The sequence below is a fragment of the Beta vulgaris genome, chromosome 2 (assembly GCF_026745355.1).
Source record: "Beta vulgaris subsp. vulgaris cultivar EL10 chromosome 2, EL10.2, whole genome shotgun sequence".
Taxonomy (NCBI): domain Eukaryota; kingdom Viridiplantae; phylum Streptophyta; class Magnoliopsida; order Caryophyllales; family Amaranthaceae; genus Beta; species Beta vulgaris.
Genome location: NC_079203.1, coordinates 45,063,780 through 45,082,671, shown reverse-complemented (window position 1 = coordinate 45,082,671; position 18,892 = coordinate 45,063,780). Strand labels below are relative to the sequence as shown.

Sequence of the window (18,892 nt, the reverse complement as noted above, 5' to 3'; positions counted from 1 at the left end):
ACCAAAAATGATGCTCTTGGCCACTGGCGCCGCAGTGTGCTCTTGGGTGCATCCAACATTTATTCCTTCCATTGTGATTTGTGTGTTTGTACCAAAAACCTATCAAGAGTATCAAATTTCACAGGAATCAGTATTAAAACTCCAGAGATTGACCAATCACCCATCCCCCTTCAGAAATTTTGAGTCAATTGCTGGTGAAGCCAGGTTAGATTATGGTGATACAACTCTAGTGCAACTTCTCAAAAAAAAAATGGCCCAGAAGGACCAATGTCCAGCTAAAAATACAGGTCTTAATTAGGGTCTTACATCCCCCTCTCAAGCATGGCTCTAACTCTCATGGGTAAACCATAGAGTCTGATAAAACCACCAGCATCTGCCTGATCATAAATCTGTCCAGTCTCGAACGATGATATATCTTCCCTGTACAAGCTATACGGGCTTTTCCTACTGGTTACCGTGACAGAACCCTTGTACAATTTGAGCGTAACTGAACCAGTTGTTGTTTTTGTGATTTGCTCCATGAAAGCATCCATGGACTCACGAAGTGGATCAAACCAACGACCTGCATAAACAAGCTCTGCATACTTGAGGGCGAGGGAGTCCTTTACTTGCATCGTCTCCCTATCAAGGGTCAGAGCCTCAAGTTCTCTGGCAGCACTGAAAAGGATGGTTCCACCTGGAGTTTCATATACCCCACGACTCTTCATACCCACCAACCGATTTTCAACCATGTCAATCCGTCCAATTCCATGTCTCCCTCCTATGTCATTGAGCTCAGATAATAAGGTTGCTGGGGAGAGTTCTTTTCCATTGAGAGACACAGGGATTCCAGAAACAATGCCAATTTCAATGTATCTGCACGAAGGAGACAACGGTGAGGTATTATTTCATATCATCTTTACTCAAATTCTTATTTAGATCGTTTGTCTGAATTACTTGTTCAATATTTGACTATTCGTTTATTTTCATAGAAAAGATTTAATATCAGCTGATAATAGCAATGCGATTGGCGGGCAGTAAGAAAGCTTAATGACTTGAATCACAAAAGGCAAATTAATGAAGCACATACTCAGGCGTGTTAGGTGCATCCTCCGGGTCAACACTCATCATGTACATATCCTTCTTTGGCTCATTTGCAGGGTCCTCCAGGACGTCTCCCTATCAAAATAACAGGGAAAAGTTGATCATTGATCATTAATGTGGGATTTGTCCTCATCTCCATGCAGAGGATGAAAATTACAATTCTTTTCATCACTTCTACAATTACACACATACTTCTTCGAAAAGGAATATTGGGTTTCAATCAGGGGTAAATCCAGCGGGGTTCAGTGGGTTCAACTGAGCCCACGCTGAATCTGGGAAAAAATAAAGCGAAAAGCCGGAGACGAAAATGAAATATATAAAAATTCTGCGCTGCTTAAAAGCAAATGTTGGAACTTGGCTTGGTGGTTTGATTGCTATTATTACTTCTCTACCTTCTCGGCGGACGCAGGATCAAGTCCCAACTCTGATGTTTTCCTTCTCTTATAATTTGTTTCTCGTTCTACTGATGTTGTTGCTTTTTTTTTTTTTACTTGTTTTCCATTTCTTAATTTTCCTATTGTCTATACTCTTTGGATACTAAGTGCCTAAGTGGCTATTTAGAGAATTTTGTTTTCTTTATTTTCACTTTCATTTATTTTTCTTTTGTTTTTATTTATAATTTTATCATTATTTCATTACTTGATGACTGTGAATCTATTATTAGTTTACCTGCAAATATTTTTCCCTATTTTCACTTTCATTTCTTTTCCTTTTGTTTTTTCTAAAACTTATTCATTATCTCATTACTTGATGATTGTGAATCCTCTATTAGTTTTTCTAAATAACTAATACTCCCTCCATTTTAATATAATTATTGATATATTTTGTAGTTTAACGTTGTTCACATACTCTACATTGACCATTGTCTATAATTTTTATATAAGGATAAATTATAATAATAGAATATTCATTACTGTATAGCCCTTAATTTAGTAACTTTCTACCTTCAAACACTTAAAGAAGTGTCAAACAATTATCCATTAATTCGAATGTAAGATGCTTACCCGTGTTTTCACGACGCCAATGCTAATTTCTACATATTGAAAGTTTTTTACTCTTATTTAATAAATAAAATTTAAAATGTTTTCTTACAAAAAAATAATTATAATTTTTCTTAATTGATATTATTTTATCATGTGTCCCTAAAAGAAAACTCTTTAACTATTGACTGTAGTTGAAATTTGAACTTATGCTGTAAAATTTCTCATCAACTAGTCATGGTCCTTTTTTCAAGCGATTACCCACATGACCTAATTTCTAGATCCGCCACTGATTTCAATGGCTTATTGTGTAATACTTCATGTAGTATAATTGAGCTTTTTGCGGGGATATACCAGGGTAATAGGGCATTTTGTGGGGATATACCTCACTAAGTGTTTTTTGTTGGGATATACCAACCTAAATTTAAGTTTTGTTACAGGACAAATCCCACATTAATGATCAATGACCTACAGCCTTACATTGATATAATAGATGGCTTTTACTGTTTCATTGCTACTGTAGAATGACTAATAATCGACATAAATACCTTATATGTTCCCACAGAGGAAGATCTACTTTAATAGAAGTATAAATTGATAAACCATATAAGCTAGCTCACTGTGTGACTAGAACTCTACTTTTCATATTATTGGAGTAAGCAGCACGGGTGTTCCACCAACAATCTAGCATCATGATTATGCAGCTCACCTAGTGTAACTATGGAACTGCTATCCAGTAACCCTTCCAGAACATTTTCTAACATGAGGCCTCTAAAATATGTAGACATGAGAGGATACAATATATGAGAACAGTACCTCGTGGCTAAGGTGCCATAAATTCCTGTCTCTGCTATAAATAGATTTCTTTGTTACAGGAACAGGAACATTATGCTTTTGGGCATATTCAATAGCATCTTCTCTTCCTCTGATGTCCCACTCCCTCCATGGGACAACAACATTGAGGGCAGGATTAAGAGCAAAGAATGTAAGCTCAAAACGGACCTGGAATAAATAAAAATGATTTGATCAGAGAGAGAATGGAACACAGATCTCATCTCATGTTGTATGGAAAGAAGATATCATGCCTGATCATTCCCTTTTCCAGTGCACCCATGAGAAACAGCATCAGCTCCAACTTCTCTAGCAACATCCACCATAGCCTGGAGAGATAGTAGAAAAGGCATAAATATAATTCTTTATGAATTGTTGATATTTCCATGCACATAATCTAACTACTAACAGATAATAGTCTACTTTGTTGAGGTCAATCTAGTGGGGAAAAAGGGGGCAAGGGGCACTAAGCGTCAGATCGCGAGGCTAGCTCATATGCACACCTTTGCGATGACAGGACGAGCCATTGAAGTACCAAGCAAATACTTCCTCTCATAGATGGCACCCGCACGCAAGCAAGGATATATGTAATCTTTGACGAATTCCTCTTTCAAATCCTTCACCACTAATTGGCACGCTCCACTAGCCTTTGCCTTTTGCTCCAAACCCTCTAATTCTTGTAGCCCCTGAATTAGGAAAAAGACACTCAATAAAATAATCGCAGAACAAGAAAAGGATAGCTTGCACAAAATTCACTAAAGAAATAACAATGTCAATCAAATATACCATGCAGGCACATTATCATTGAATAAATACTCTGGAAAGAAAAGTATTGCATTAACACAACACCCTTTCATTTTCCTCACTAGGAAAAAGGCTATAATGGCGTTCGAAGGAGAAGAAAAGAATGTTGGCCAGGAAAAAGAAAAAAGAGTGTTAAGAATATAACCTGAGTAAATAAGAATTGTTTTCTGAATAAGTTACCAACTTTAAAGCCATGTGTTCAAATGCATACATATTTGTGGGAAAACAAGTTACATAGACTACTGCCTAGAAAAGTAAAGTTGTTGCCCTTGCATTTCTTCACCTTAAGCAGAAACAAATCCAGCAATATTTGAGCACAAACTCTAAAGCTTTTTCAACAAGATAGCACATCGAAAGGGAGAATAAATTAGATATGAAACTTGAAAATGATATTTTGTAAGGATGTCCTTATATGTTTTATTATTAGGAAACTAACTCAATGACGTTGTATTTGAGTTGTATACATAAAATGATTATTTTCAGTGATACCATTAACCTAATAATAAGTAAATTATGAGGTCAACCAACTTTGTTGACATTGCCCATACTTAAGCTTTATGCCTTAGAAAAGTTTCAAGAATAACAAGTTCAGATTAGTTCATGCAACTTCAGATAATGGCCAATAAGTTCTAGTGAAAGAACAAAACCAGAAAAAAGAGCAAAAGTAGTAAACCAGCGACATACTTGGCCAACATCGGCTGTAAAACAAACAACTTCGCAGCCGTAATTTTCCCTGGAACAGAGAACAACTACTCTCAGTATATGCAGAAATTTGAAGAAAACCTTATATAAGAAACAGAGAGTCATCAAGTGAGATAAAGGAGCAAAAGGGAGGAGAGTCTCTTGACGCACTATTGTTATCAGGAGTCCAATTTAAAGATCCAAGGTTACCCCCAAAAAGCCCCCCACCCCCCACCCCACCCTCCAAAAAGAGGCGACTGATGATAAAAGCCTCTAAATTTGACCACAAGCTTTGCCACTAGCTGCAACTGTTCAAAGGCTTCAATATGCAGTATGCACTGTTTTGTACTTTTGTTCATAGTCAGTCAGTTCATCATTGTTAGACACTAGAATAACACTACAAATTTATAAGACAGCAGTAACTTAAAGTGAAATGGCTAACATTTTGGGTCAAAAGTACACAGTTCGGCCGTCAGTTCCGCCACTAGGGCCTCAAAATCTACTTCGTAAGACAAGAGAAGCTAAACAACCTGAACCACATTTACCAGAAATGGTTGTAAAAATAAAGTTGACTAAAGTATTCAAGGGTTATAAGGTTTTCCACTTGCTCAAGGAAAAGGGTAAAATTTAGACAGCAGATGATCTACAAGCCAATCTTAAGGGCCACCCACATTCAAGATTCAAGACATTTGATCTACAAGCCAATCTTCATGGCTACCCACATTCAAGAGTCAAACCATTTCCAATAATACTTTTTGACACGGTAACTCACTCCTTAGCTACAAGTAACAGTCAAGCATTGATGACTAGTTTAGTTATTTTAACCAGTAAATTTCAGTTAGAGTTTGTTAGCATTTACTGGATCAGCTGTACAGCAGCAAGTAAAGCAGATATGTCCTCTTTAAAATTTCTATTTCCCTCATCTTTTTCTCTTTTTCTCTTTTTCTCAGCACCTTTTAGTCAAGTTAAACAAGCAAGAACCCTAAAATCAAATTTATACACATAGGAATCAGAGTATACCTCAGCCATGGGACAATTACTGATGTGTCCAAGCCACCACTGTACGCTAGAACCACTTTATTTAATTTACCACGTAGCCCTCTACCATTGGTTTCTACCTCTTTGTCACTTGATAGGATTGCTTTGATAGCTGTATCAGACATCTCGAGTCATTGGGCATTGCAATTACAAAAGTTAAGGCATAGAATCAAATCTAACAAAGCACCCAACCATTTAAGATAAGAAAAGATAAGTTCGTAACCAAGTGCTTCCCGTAGGTTGCCAAGAAGCTGGGCTATCACATCATATACAAGTGAAAAAACAGCTATTTAAGGAAAAGGATAAACAGGGCAGGTTTCAGGCCTCCGCTCATAGTTCGACCTCATAGCAAACTAACACTTCTTCAGTTGGCAATTCCTCTCATCCTATTGCTACATTGACCAGTTTTGCATGCATAACGAATCCACTATGTTTGATATCCAATTATTGGTAATGAAATCGACAATTGGATCTACCTTCTGATATGCATATAAATCAAAACATCTGCTCCACTAGCAACTAGTAATGGAGCAAAAAAGTTCAAATATAATGATGTACCAGAAACTACCTACATGATAAAACATTGCACCATATCTGTCCAATCTTTACTAAACCGACAGGGGAAAAAAGAAGAATCTAATTAACTAATATTTATCTTTTCAAAATGTACATGTCAAAAGATTTAACAATTTGCATAATAATCAGCTCACCTTGTTTCTTCTGAACTTCACTAATGCACCTGCTGTTTTGAACAACTGCATTGCCACAGAATTCACTCAAGTTTGCACCCAACTGACATAACCCAACACCCAACACCCAAAATCAAATACAGTGCCTCAGAAAAAACAATTAGCAAAAATGCAAGGAAACATAAAGTAAAATCACGATCTTTTAATTAAGAATAGCAATGGCATAAAATCAGCTAAATATCAGACTAAGAAAGCAAACTCAAATACCTTGGGATTCAAAGACCATCTTCTTAAGCAGCATACCTTTGTACATGCTGCATGTACAGAAAAACTAACTTACATATATATAATAAAACATCAAACGAAACAACATCTACATATATCCTACCTTTTCAATAAAGTTTCTAACTTTTGATCATTCATTTTTATCTCAAATTTTGAATTTCACATTACAGTTTCTTCGGCAATGAAAACTGAAAGGTGATAAAAAAAACTAAACAGATGAAATCTTTTCTCGACATTTCCAATTCTAGAAATTAAGAGAATTCCCAGGAAATGAAATTTTAAAAAAATTAATGGAATTGAAGAATTACCTGAAATTTTAGGGGAATTGAAGAATGAATTAGTGGGAGAAGCAGCAGAAAAAGCATGCAATTGAGCCATTATTTTGTAATTTCACCCACCAAATCGTCAAGCTTTCTCTTCACTCTCTCACTGACAATATGATCAGAATAAGATTTTTCTGGGTTTAACTGAAACTATGAAATGAAGGGTTTTTTAGGGTTTAACTGAAATTGTGAGGAAGCAGTCTCTGACTGCACATGGGCTAACCCGACCCGAATATATGGATTGGCTGGATCCAACATTGTGAGAAGCATGGGCCTTGAACCACAAAATTTGTTGCATACATCGTTAGTTTTTCAAGTCCAACTTATCATCTTTATTATATAAGGGAAGGGAGGAGCAATGGTGTCCTATTTTGAAATGCCTATTTTGTCCCTCTTCCATTTCTAAATTACAAAAGGAATGTCAAAATCAAAATCGACACTCAAAGAAAACTAACGAAAATTAATTTAAAACACTCATTCACAAATCACTTAAAAGAAGAAACTTTACAAATCACTCATACAATTGAGAAAATCACGTTATAAAAATCGCGTAAGTCACTCAAATAATCAGAAAACTTTATTAAAACTTAAAATTAACATATAAACTAAAACTAATAACCTAGAATGTCAATACATTTACAAAAATTTGCTTAGAAATCACTATTCTCAAGAACCATTCACAATTACATACTCACAAAAGTTACCTATAAACACAAATCTGAGAAAAACATAAGATTTTAACGGCGATATCACACATTCATCCATCGGCAATTTGAGAACTCCCAAAAAGGTACATAATTCTTTTAACCTTCAAAATTATTTCACATTAGTGAAATAAACAATAACAACTTAGTCGACTGTTATGTAGTTAAAAAAATGGAGATGATAGTAATGAGTTCAAAAGGGCTTTTATACAATCAGACTTAAATTTAATTCATTTTCATATAAAATAAATTTAGTTTTTTCTTAGAAAATGCCAATATTAAAATTTTTGCCCAAAACTTTTGCAAAAAATCCATGTTCAGAAATAAATTTTGAAAAAAAAACAATATCAAACTTTTTGCGAACAACTCTTGCAAAAATCATTTTAGAAAAAAAAACTACATTAATTTGCGAAAAGTAACGATTTTTTTTTTCTAAAAAAAATTACAATATCAAATTGTGTATGAAAATTTAAAATTTCATTTCAAATATAATTGAAGCTCAAAGTGTTAAAATTTAGAAAAGGACAAGATTTAAATGATGAAAATTTTAAATATCAATGTGTGAAAACAAATTTAGAAGTTAGACAAGGAAAAAAACTGAAATTAGTTTATACTTCCGGTTACAATTTTGGGATTATGGATCAAATTTTACCCTTGCTAATGCCCAAAAAAACTAGAATTTGTTTTTTTTTTAAAATGAGGCACGCATCGCATGCGTAAATTGCTAGTATCTATAAAGAGAGGCAAATATTAGAAGTTAGGTGCATAATATTTTTTTTGAGGGGAGGTGCATAAATTTTTAATTGCATAAGTTTTTTGTCAAGTAATTTTTCGTGGATGTGGATACTAAAAGTATAATATGATCTACCTTTTCTTAAGAAATATTGTAAATTATAAGTATTCACCTTTACTGATGTATTATGGTTCCTATCTTATGCATTTTGACTAAAGATTGACATCCCGTCGGGGAGGAGTAGTTGATAAAAACAAATTATAAATCTTAGGGCCCGTTCGTTATCGTTTTTAGTTTTCAGTTTTTTTGAAAATTAAAAACCAAAAACAGGAAATCAAAAAAAGTGGTTTTCACTTTTTAGTTGTCAGTTTTCAAAATCATCATGTTTCTAATAAATTTGACTAATTTTTTTATTCATTATAAGACATATATCAGCTGTTAAAATAAAATAAAACAATTAGTATCTGGTAAAATTAGTTGTTAGTTAAGAAGAGAGCAGTAGAGGAAAAAATATAAAGATACTTTCTTCGTTCCATAATATAGTGTTTGTTTCTTTTTTACACGGTTTTTTAGATGTAACTTTGACCTTTAATATTTTCAATTCCGTATTAATAAAAAATATAAAAAGTTGATATAAAAAAACTACACATTGAGACGAATCTAACAACCCACATGAATATGTTTTTTTATATATACAAATGAGAATATTCGATCAAAGATTATAAAATTTGACTCATAAAAAATAAAGTAGGCACTATATTATAAGACGGAGGGAGTATTTCGATAATAGGTATCTTTTTTACAACAATACATCAACAAAACAACAATTATAAGCCATCTTAAAATGACTTTAGCAACGGTTGTTCACCTTTAATTTGGTTTGATTTGACTTGGACAATTACTTCATCCATTTTTAAATACCTGCAATATTTGCCTAGTAGCCATTATATATACATCTATAAACCTTATCCCATATTTATATTTTAATGAAACATTATTCTCAAACACAAAATTAATACAAGTGTAGATTAAGTCATTGTATTCTTTTTGCAACTTTCTCATGTTATCTAACGTCTGATCGCAACTTCATCATACACGTGAGCCTGATATACTCAAATTAAAGCTAATTTTATTTTTTTGCTTATTGCTCATTTGAAGTCCTTTAAAATAGAATTAAATATGCAAAATTTTCCACGATAAGGAGAATTTAAAATAAGTATATATAAAATAGTCTTACATATATCATGTACAGAATACATCTAGATATACAATAAATGCACTCTACGTCTAATAGTTTCCAATCTATTAATTGTGACACTAAATAGCAGTGCTCACATATATTTCACCGTAAGTTCAAATTGAAATAAAAATGGATTAATAATTTTTGAAATTTGTATGTTAATTTCTTCCAATTAGAGAAAGTAATATAAAATAGGATTTAATATTTACCGTCTGTATAATTTGATAAATATTTTTATTTTTTTTACCTGAAAATATTTAAAAATTTAGAATTTTTTAATATGTGCCGAAGCAAAATTTTGTTTCCACCATGGTGGAAATGTACGGAAAAATATTTCAGAACCTCCATGAATACCCTTAAAAAACAGGATCTCAAAACAGGGGAGGAAAAGAGGAAGAAGAAAAAGAGGTGGGTGGGCTTTGTGTGTGGGGGGGGGGGGTTGTGTGGGGGAGGATCTAGCGGGGGTTGGAGACTGGGCGGTGCGAAGCGAGAGGAGGTGGGGGAAGGGCGAGGGAGGGAAAGGGGGAGAGGAAAGGAAGGCAGCGGGGGTAAAGAGGGTGGGGGTTGCGAGTCAGGTAGGCTACAAAGGTGGGGGTGGGGGCTAGCGGGAGATGGTGATAATGGTATCTAGGTGGTGTTTATGGAGTAAGAAGTAGGGAGGAAGAAAGAAGTAAAAAAAGATCGTATAAACACGGCCGACATATGGTAAATACGAAAGGTAAATAACATGCCATAACAAAAATTCACACAACAACAAGGCAAATTTAACCGCGTATCGTAGTTGATTAGCGCAAGCGCCTTCGAATTAGAAGGTATTGGGTTCGACTCACCGTGATCTTTATGTATAAGTACTCTTTTTCCTTTTTGAGTGGTTGTTGTACTAAAATATGTCAATTGTATGGAACGTAAATTTTAGTGCGAATTCGTTAACAGTGACTGACCGTCACTGTAAACCTCACTTGGAAATTAGTAGACGAGACAAGTTGCATTTAAATGGAAATGTATAGTGGGAAAGGTGGCAACAAAATATTGCATTGTTGTTCAAATTACATTTTTTAAACATTTTGGACCTAGAGCATGTTGGAGGAAATCGATGTTTTATGTGTTAAGTGGTTAGCTAATGTTAGAGTAGTTCTCCAGCATAGGTATTCTACACAATTAGTTATAAAAAATGAATGAGAACCGAAAAGATTATTGTAGTAGTTCTATAAACACTATTCAAAATGGTACCACTAAAAAAATGAGTGTTTGTTAAGTTAGTGATTGTATAAGCGAGTAGAGTCTTAATAAAAATTGTTGAGAATTACACATAATGACCTAATAATTCCCTAAATGGAATAAATTAAACTTAATTTGAAATGACTGATCTTGATTTATTCTTTAACATAAATAAGACTATTAATCAAGTACCCGATCATGACCCAAGTTAAACCTGAAACAAGTTGAGTTAAATAGACCTAATTAAACTAAATTACATCTATTATTATTGAATCAATATAAACAACGTGTTTGCCATCACTTCTAATATCGCCCTATAGGCTATATATATTCGAAAAAACAGATTCAACAATAGTAAATGGTATTTGTCAAAATTAATTTTCCCTTTATCGTATTAACGTAAGAATCAGAGTATATATACAATCCTAGGAAATAAATACTAGGCCTTAACCAGTGGCCCAAGCTAAATACACTATTTACAATATATATTGGCTTAACACCCCCCCTCAAGTTGGAGCATGCAAGTCACAAATGCCCAACTTGCCTAGTAGATACAAAAATTGACTTTTACCCAAAGCCTTAGTAAACAAATCCGCTAGTTGCTCGGTTGTCTTCACATAAGACGGATTAAGAAGACCATCTTGAATCGCATCACGTACATAGTGACAATCCACCTCTATATGTTTGGTCCGCTCATGAAATACAGGATTTTTGGCTATGTAAAGTGCGGACTGACTATCACAAAATAAATCCATTGCTGCACGCGGGTGACGAACACCCAAACTAAGAAGCAAAGCTTTGAGCCATTTTAATTCCGATGTAATAGCCGCCATAGAACGATACTCGGCCTCCGCAGAAGAACGGGAAACAGTGTGTTGTTTCTTGGTTTTCCAAGAAATTGGAGAAACACCCAGAAACACCAACCAACCAGTAAGCGACCTTCTTGTCAAAGGGCAACTAGCCCAATCCGAGTCACACCAACCTGTCAATTGCAAGTCACAATTCAAGTTCAAAAGAATACCCTGTCCCGGACAACCCTTCAAGTAGCGCACCATACGAAGGGCAGCCTCCTAATGGTCCTGCCGTGGCTGCTGCATGAATTGTGAAAGAATGTGAACCGTATAAGATAAATATGGACGTGTGAAGGACAAGTAATTAAATCAAGCGGCCAACAAGACGTCGAAACCGCTCAGGATCATCAAAAAAAGGAGAATCTGATTTAGCCAAAGTGTGATTCTGTTCGATAGGAAAACTCGCCGGACGAGCACCAAGTAAGCCGGACTTTGCAATAATATCAAGCTCCTCTTCTCGATCAAGCTCGTACTTGGCAGCGACATTACAAGTACACGCCGCACATGTACAACCATGTGGGGGCTTGAGGCGAAGCAAATCATCATAGTAACCCATCAAGGTATTATAGTAATCCTCAATAGACGTCGACTTGGACTGACGACAATTAGTTATTGAGGAACGAAGTTGTTGAAGAAGAGGACCACTCACCTCACAGAATCGCATCTCAAGATAAGCCCACAACTTTTGGGCATCATCAAAAAAGGGTATAGCAATTTAAGCTTTGGTTCTATAGCCCTCAATACCCACGACACTAGCATAGAATGGACTGTTTCCCAGTCAAGAATTTTCTTCTTTGCAGTCGGTTTGGAGATGGTGCCATCTAGGAAACCGAATTTTTTTCTAGACTTCAAGCTAGGATAAAGTAATTGCTCTAGACCAAGCCAAATAATTATCACTCTTTAGAATGACATGAGTGATTAAATTACCTGGTTGATCACCAGAGCCTAGGTAGAAAGGGGAGGAAGGATCAATTTTGTCATCATCCACCATGATTGATCAAGGAGATCGATTAGAAAGGGAGGAGGAAAAAAAAAAAATCAGATTTTAGGGTTTAGAGTATAGAGGCTCCGATACCATGTCAGAATTAATTTTCCCTTTATCGTATTAACGTAAGAATCAGAGTATATATACAATCCTAGGAAATAAATACTAGGCCTTAAACAGTGGCCCAAGCTAAATACACTATTTACAATATATATGGGCTTAACAGTATTCGAAAGACTTCGTTCCCATGCACTGATGCACCTTGAATACCTAGCTCTAGCTGGAACTCAGTTTTCCGTTTCATTGGACAGGGATATATGTCAAGCTTATACTTACAACTTACAACTTACAACTTACAAGATATGCATATATAGGCATTAGGCATTAGGCACTAGGCAGAGATTTATAAATCAGAAGCCCTCGTGTTATATAACAAAATAAAGGGCTTCTTCAATTAAGAATCTCAAACTACGAGATCATGCATGTTAGTAAAGAGCTTTCAACTTTGCTGGGTTAATGCACTCTAAGATATCTGTTAACCAAGATGTTGTCACATTTTTAACAATTCCAAAGTTTTTGTGATGCATTTTGGTTCCAAAAGTTACAAGTTGCTGGTTAATGTTGACAATTATGAGAGAACATCTATTTACTTTTTGTAACATATATGATTTTGTCTTGCAAATGATTGGATTTGCTTAATTGAGTCATCTGAAAGGCAGAGATCTTTTTTCATAAAGGAAATCATGTCTCCAAATTCAAAGAGAATTCTATGTAAACTTCTTCTTAAATTAACTCATGGTGATTCGTGAGCTTGCATATATACATCAATATTGCGTGATTTTTTGGGTTGACAGAAGAAGAACATGGAAAATAAAATTTGATATTTCATCAATCAATGGTTTTGCTTGATTATAATTAGAGACTATAATGTTATCGAGGTATAATTAATAACTAGTGAGTGTCCCGGGCGATGATCCGGGTTGTTACTTTTTCGTAACTTTTTGTCATGTAAGGAAAAATTGACGTAATGGCATGATATGTAACTGAATTGCATGCAGGGTTTTTGAAAAATAAACCCTTAAAAGTTTGGTGATGAAAGCAATAGCTTAATTCTTTCGACAAGAAATTTGAGTAAGAGTTTATGTCTATAATAGTATCTTGTTATTATCATAAAATTAAAGGTTGGGTATCTAACTACTTGCTTGTATAGCTTTTAATGAGATATAATTATAAGACCTTATGATATTTTATTTTGAAATACTAAACAATGGTGTGGTTAAACTTTCACTTTTCGTTACAAGGTCACGTGTTTGATACCTTGTACAACATTATTTTTTAAATTGAGGGTTTTACTTGAAATAAAGCATTTGCATTAGAGCCTTAGAGGAGAGTGTCACAGGCACACAAATTTTTTTATGAACACCTCTTAATATATTAGTAAAGATTTTTTGTTTGATAGGAACTTATAATGTTAATTCTCCTAAAAAAACTAATAAATTAAATAGTAAAGTAACTCTTAAATCAAAAGACATGTATTTTTGGATAACTATATTTAAATAGAGATAGTGTGGCGACATATAATGTTATCGAGGTACTAACTAGTAATTGCTAGAAATATTTTTCTCTTGGACTAATTAGACAAATACAAAAAACACACATTCTTGTCAATTGATTTTCTATAGAGGTGATTTTTGGTCGGGTCGGGCCGAGATTTGGCTAAAATGGTCCATGTGGACCAAAGCATTGGGCCAAAATTTCCGTGCCAAAACTTACTATTCCGGGCTGGGGCAATCAGGCCTTTCGGGACGTTTTCGAATAGGGTCAAAATTTAGTGTATTTTTTCGAAGTTGGGTTACCCATGACCTGCCTTGTTTGCCCAAAAATCAAGCCGGGCTTGAATCAAGAGGTGGAAAATTATGCCCAAAACCCGTCGTTTCGGGTCGGACCCTTGCAGATTGCCTCTAACTTTGTATAACAAACAAAGGCTATGTTTAGTTCACCTGAAATTTTCTAATCTGAACTTATCTGATCTGATATGATCTGATCTGAACTGATCTGATAATACGATCTTATCTTTTAGATTTTTCTCAATATATAAGGAAAAATATAGTCATGTGGGATCTTGTTTGATTCGTCTCAATGAGTACTTTATTAATATTCAATTATTATAATTTTTACTAATATGTAATGAAAGATATAGTGATTTTTAAATATAAGCTTGATCTGAACTTATTTTTTCTGATCTGATTAGATCTGAAATAAGCAAAAATAAGGTGAACTAAACATAGCCAAAGTCAATGTTTCTCGTTGTATCCCAATGGTATTGTTGTTTTGTGCAATACGATTTCTAAAAGAGTCAATTAAAGAACTACGAAGGAAACGGTATATAGATCACATACTTTAAAATTTCAAGTATTTGGTCGCTTGTTATATAAATCTTTCACATTTATGAGAGACTATATGGTCTATATCTTATCTATCTAATAGCCATACATATTAACCAACGAAAAAATGAATTATGCTCATCAAAACCAAAAAATGCTAAGAATCCCATAACAATAGGTATAGTAATAATAAGTGGTAATTTGGTTTATATGGCAAGTCAAAATTCTCATGAAACTGCAATTCATTGAAAATAAATTAGTTAATCAAATTTATGGGAAATTGGTTAAATCGTTTGGTTGACAATGGTAAAAGTGAATTCCCAAGAGAATTTCTACTTACCTAGTAGAACCTAGGTAAGTAAATTCTTCTATTTTGTGGGAACTCAAAATTCATATGAATTTCTATATCCTTCATTTTGCTATTTTGTTGTCAACCAAACAACTCAGCAAGTTTTCAATTCATAGATATATTCATTTTCCATGTTTTCTCATATTAACCAAACAACCATTAAATTTTGTGTATTATTCATTCTTTGACCTGTCCTTTACATGGGTTTAAAGAAAATTAGTATTCACATGATGACTCTGTTTGATTTTGTTAATTGATTTGTTGAATTTAATTGTTTTAACAGTAAGGGAGGATGACTAAACGTTAAATAATACATTGTAATTAACTAATTAATTAAATAATAATAATAATAATAGTAAATAGTAGTAGTCATATACGACTATTAGAATTTTAAACTAGTACTTTTGACCCAGGCAATTCCCCGACTAGTTACAATTACAAACTAGTTTTTAGTCCTAGGTGATTCTTTGGCATTTTCATATTAAAAAAAAAAAATCATTTAATGTTGCATAGCTTATTGGTTAGAACTTTAGTATCTTAACTTGAGATCACATTTAGGGGTGAAAGTTCGGTGTATGGTTTAGATTAGGGCCTAATCCCTTTCGATCCGAACAAATTTTGGATTTCAATTTTTCAATTCAAATCCAAACTGATTAGAGTTTGGATCTGATATGATCCAATCTGAATTTTCATACTCTACATTGGATCCGGTCCGAAAATTCGATTTTCTAAAACTCTAGTTTTTCAATGAAATAAATTAAGCACAACAACAGCCTAATAGATTTAGGAAATGAGGAATTAAGTGTTGTTTGGGTTTTAGGAGAATGGTTGAAGTGATACACCTATTGGGCTATGGACTAAGCTTTTTAAAAAAAATTCAGTTAATTACCTAATCCCAATCCAAATACATAATACAAGGCATATTGCTATTCGGCTATATTATCGGATTTTGGATCAATTACCCTCAATCCAATCCGATTCGAAAATCCAATTTTTCAAAAAATTCAATCCAATCCGAACACAGTTCGAATCTGATCCAAATTACTAATTCAGATTGGATTGGATTTGGATTTTATCCGAATAACTTTCACCCCTAATCACATGATTGAATCTTGTATGGAGCATATTTCTGATTTTTTTAATAGATCATGATGGCATTGAATGAACAACTAAAGGCAGAGTGACGCGTGGTGCACAGAGTTGCTTACGAACACTTTTTAATATATATACTAGTTATTAGGCTCGGGCTATGCCCCGGGTAAGAAAAAAATTCATTTGTTAATATAATACTTTATGAGAATAACACTAAATACAACTTAGTCTAGTGGTTAGAACTTTAGTATATGTACTTGAGGTCTCGAGATCAAACCTTATACTATGCAATTTCTTAATTTTTTTAGTGTACATGGATTACATGAACTAAAACTCCATAGGAAGCTAAGAGCGCCACGTGGCACAGTTTCTTGTTTTCGCACGCCTTTTAATATATTTGTATAGATTGTTATTCATAAGTTTTGAAATTAGCTTTTTGTTGTTTTTCTTTGTGCAAAATTGAAAAATAGACGTTACAGCATGATAAGATATTTTTTAAAAAAATTCCAAGGAGTTGGGTATAAAAATAACAATGTTAATGGAATTAAGGTAAGAGAATACTATTACCTTAATAAAAGTGTTAGAGATCAAAAGACTTGTTTATGTCTTTATAGTTACATATAATTATAAGATTTTATTATATTTTAGTCTGAAACAATAAAAATTGAAATTACAGTAGATTGGTGGTTAAACTCTCACATTTTATTTCAAAGGTCATGTTTTTTATTCTTAGTAGTTATATATTGTTAGTAAATTTTAATGAGATAATGAACATTTATATTAAAAGTTCGAAAAGAGTGTCATGTGCATCGTTCCTTTGATAGAAACGCTTTTTAATATATTTGTATATATTTAAGGGCATGGTCGTAACAATTTTTGAACTACTTTAGAGATTTGATCTAGTTCAAACTCTAATGATAAAAAGTGACGTTTTGTCACCTTCAGTTTCTTTGTTTTATGCCGGTAACAAGACTATAAATCAGGGTTCTTTTGCTAAGTGGTTGAGGCCTGGTTTTTTCATAAGCCAATTTCAATCAATTTCTTTTGCCATTTTTAGTAGAGGTAACTTTTAGTGAGAAAAGTATTATTTTAAAGAAGATAAAATAATTGAGTTTTGGGATAAAGATAGGTTTTTAGAATATGTAGTCCGTGTGTCATCTACTAAACCAACACACATCTAGATTACCTCATGGCAATAATTATTCATAAAGTTATTTTTTAATAGGTAACCAATACTGCAACAACTAGCAGATACCATTTTACCATAACAATTACAACTAAGCTGGTCATGCTTTGAAGATTAGCAAGAAAAAAAAATCTAAATCAGCTTATAAGGACCTTCTTGTAACATCAGTTGAAACGAGATTCACCACTCTTTATTTCGCATATAGATATCTACATATATCCACCAATATCATAAGAAAACCAAGAGCTAGGGAGTGTTTAACGAGCGAGTCGATAACAGGACTGACACATGCTCGACTTGACTCACTAAGTTATGGAGTCAAGCTATTTCTTATCGAGCTTGAAATTATCTAGCTCGAGTTGCTCGCGAGCAGATATACTTGAATAGTCACCCTCAATTTGCAATAAAGTTTCATATACTATTTGTATTATTTTATATGATTCGGGTGCACCCAAGCAGCCTAGACTTGCTTTGACTAGTAGCCAAAACAATATCAACTATTGGTTGGGTGCAGAGCATGTCATATATATACTTCCTCCAAACTTTTTAGATTTTACGCTTGTACAGTAATTACTATTCATCAACTAGCATTATTCTATTTGGTATTCCTTATGTATACAAAATAACATAATCGAGTGATCACATGTTTGATTCATCTAAATGCATGTTTTTCATAATATCGAATTTTTATATGTTTTTCGCTATGTGTAACTAAAGAGATTATTGATCAAAATAATGTATTAGATTACGCGAGAATATGAAGTGTAGCAATTTAAATAACAAAGAACGTGTATGCATTATGCAATGACTAAAAATATATCGAGCAGCTCATGAGCATATTAATTCGGATTTAGACCAGCTCAACTTAGTTATTATTTATCAAGCTGAATTCAACTCAAATTGAGCCATCTTAAATTAAGTGTTAACCGAATCGACTTCGAACTATTCAACTCAACTAAAAACCCTACCAAAAAGGCAAAAATCCACAATAGTAGAGTTGGCAGTAGGGTTAAGGATATTCAAGTGTGGGGGCCTTGGGGTGGTGGTAATTGCAATTTGCAGTGGGACTGACGGACTGTGGGGTTACATTTAATTTAATTAACTTCTAAAATAAAGAGAGAAGGAGAAAGAAATTGGCTAAATTGTGTCATTATTTTTTTTTTGCCGCCGTCGAATATTCTAAAAAAGAATTTTCAAAGCACAAGAAGCACAGGCGATCAAATCAGCAATAATATCAAGTCCATCTCATATGTATGAACTGATGTTTCCTTTTTCTTTTTCATTTTTCGGCTGCTTTATTTTGTATTTTTAGGACTATAATTTTGCCGACTCCCACAAATGTTTTCTGTCCAATCACACTTTCCGGCCGCCCCCACAGAGTAACTTAGTAGCTAGGTTCAGTAATTCAGTAAATAGGAGTATTAGATTATAGCAGT

The 18,892-nt window shown here is 33.8% G+C and overlaps 1 protein-coding gene across 1 annotated transcript; it reads right to left on the bottom strand.

Moving 5' to 3' along the window:
* Nucleotides 1-148: 148 nt before the first annotated feature.
* LOC104885547 (argininosuccinate synthase, chloroplastic) lies at nucleotides 149-6,879 on the bottom strand. The gene is made up of 10 exons (XM_010670228.4): nucleotides 6,700-6,879; nucleotides 6,374-6,420; nucleotides 6,128-6,209; nucleotides 5,400-5,529; nucleotides 4,383-4,431; nucleotides 3,398-3,580; nucleotides 3,149-3,223; nucleotides 2,880-3,065; nucleotides 1,070-1,158; nucleotides 149-855 (listed from the first exon to the last, which is right to left on the bottom strand). Exons 1-10 carry the CDS (start codon nucleotides 6,767-6,769, stop codon nucleotides 303-305), a joined length of 1,464 nt encoding a protein of 487 aa, XP_010668530.1. The 5' UTR covers nucleotides 6,770-6,879; the 3' UTR covers nucleotides 149-302.
* Nucleotides 6,880-18,892: the final 12,013 nt, after the last annotated feature.

Bases quoted from the DNA above. Each gene is read 5' to 3' on its own strand.
- LOC104885547 (XM_010670228.4), bottom strand. From the start codon at position 6,769: ATGGCTCAATTGCATGCTTTTTCTGCTGCTTCTCCCACTAATTCATTC. The intron at 6,421-6,699 runs GTAATTCTTCAA...CTGTACATGCAG, and splicing joins CAATTCCCCTAAAATTTCAG to CATGTACAAAGGTATGCTGC. The intron at 1,159-2,879 runs GTACTGTTCTCA...TTATTTTGATAG, and splicing joins TATGGCACCTTAGCCACGAG to GGAGACGTCCTGGAGGACCC.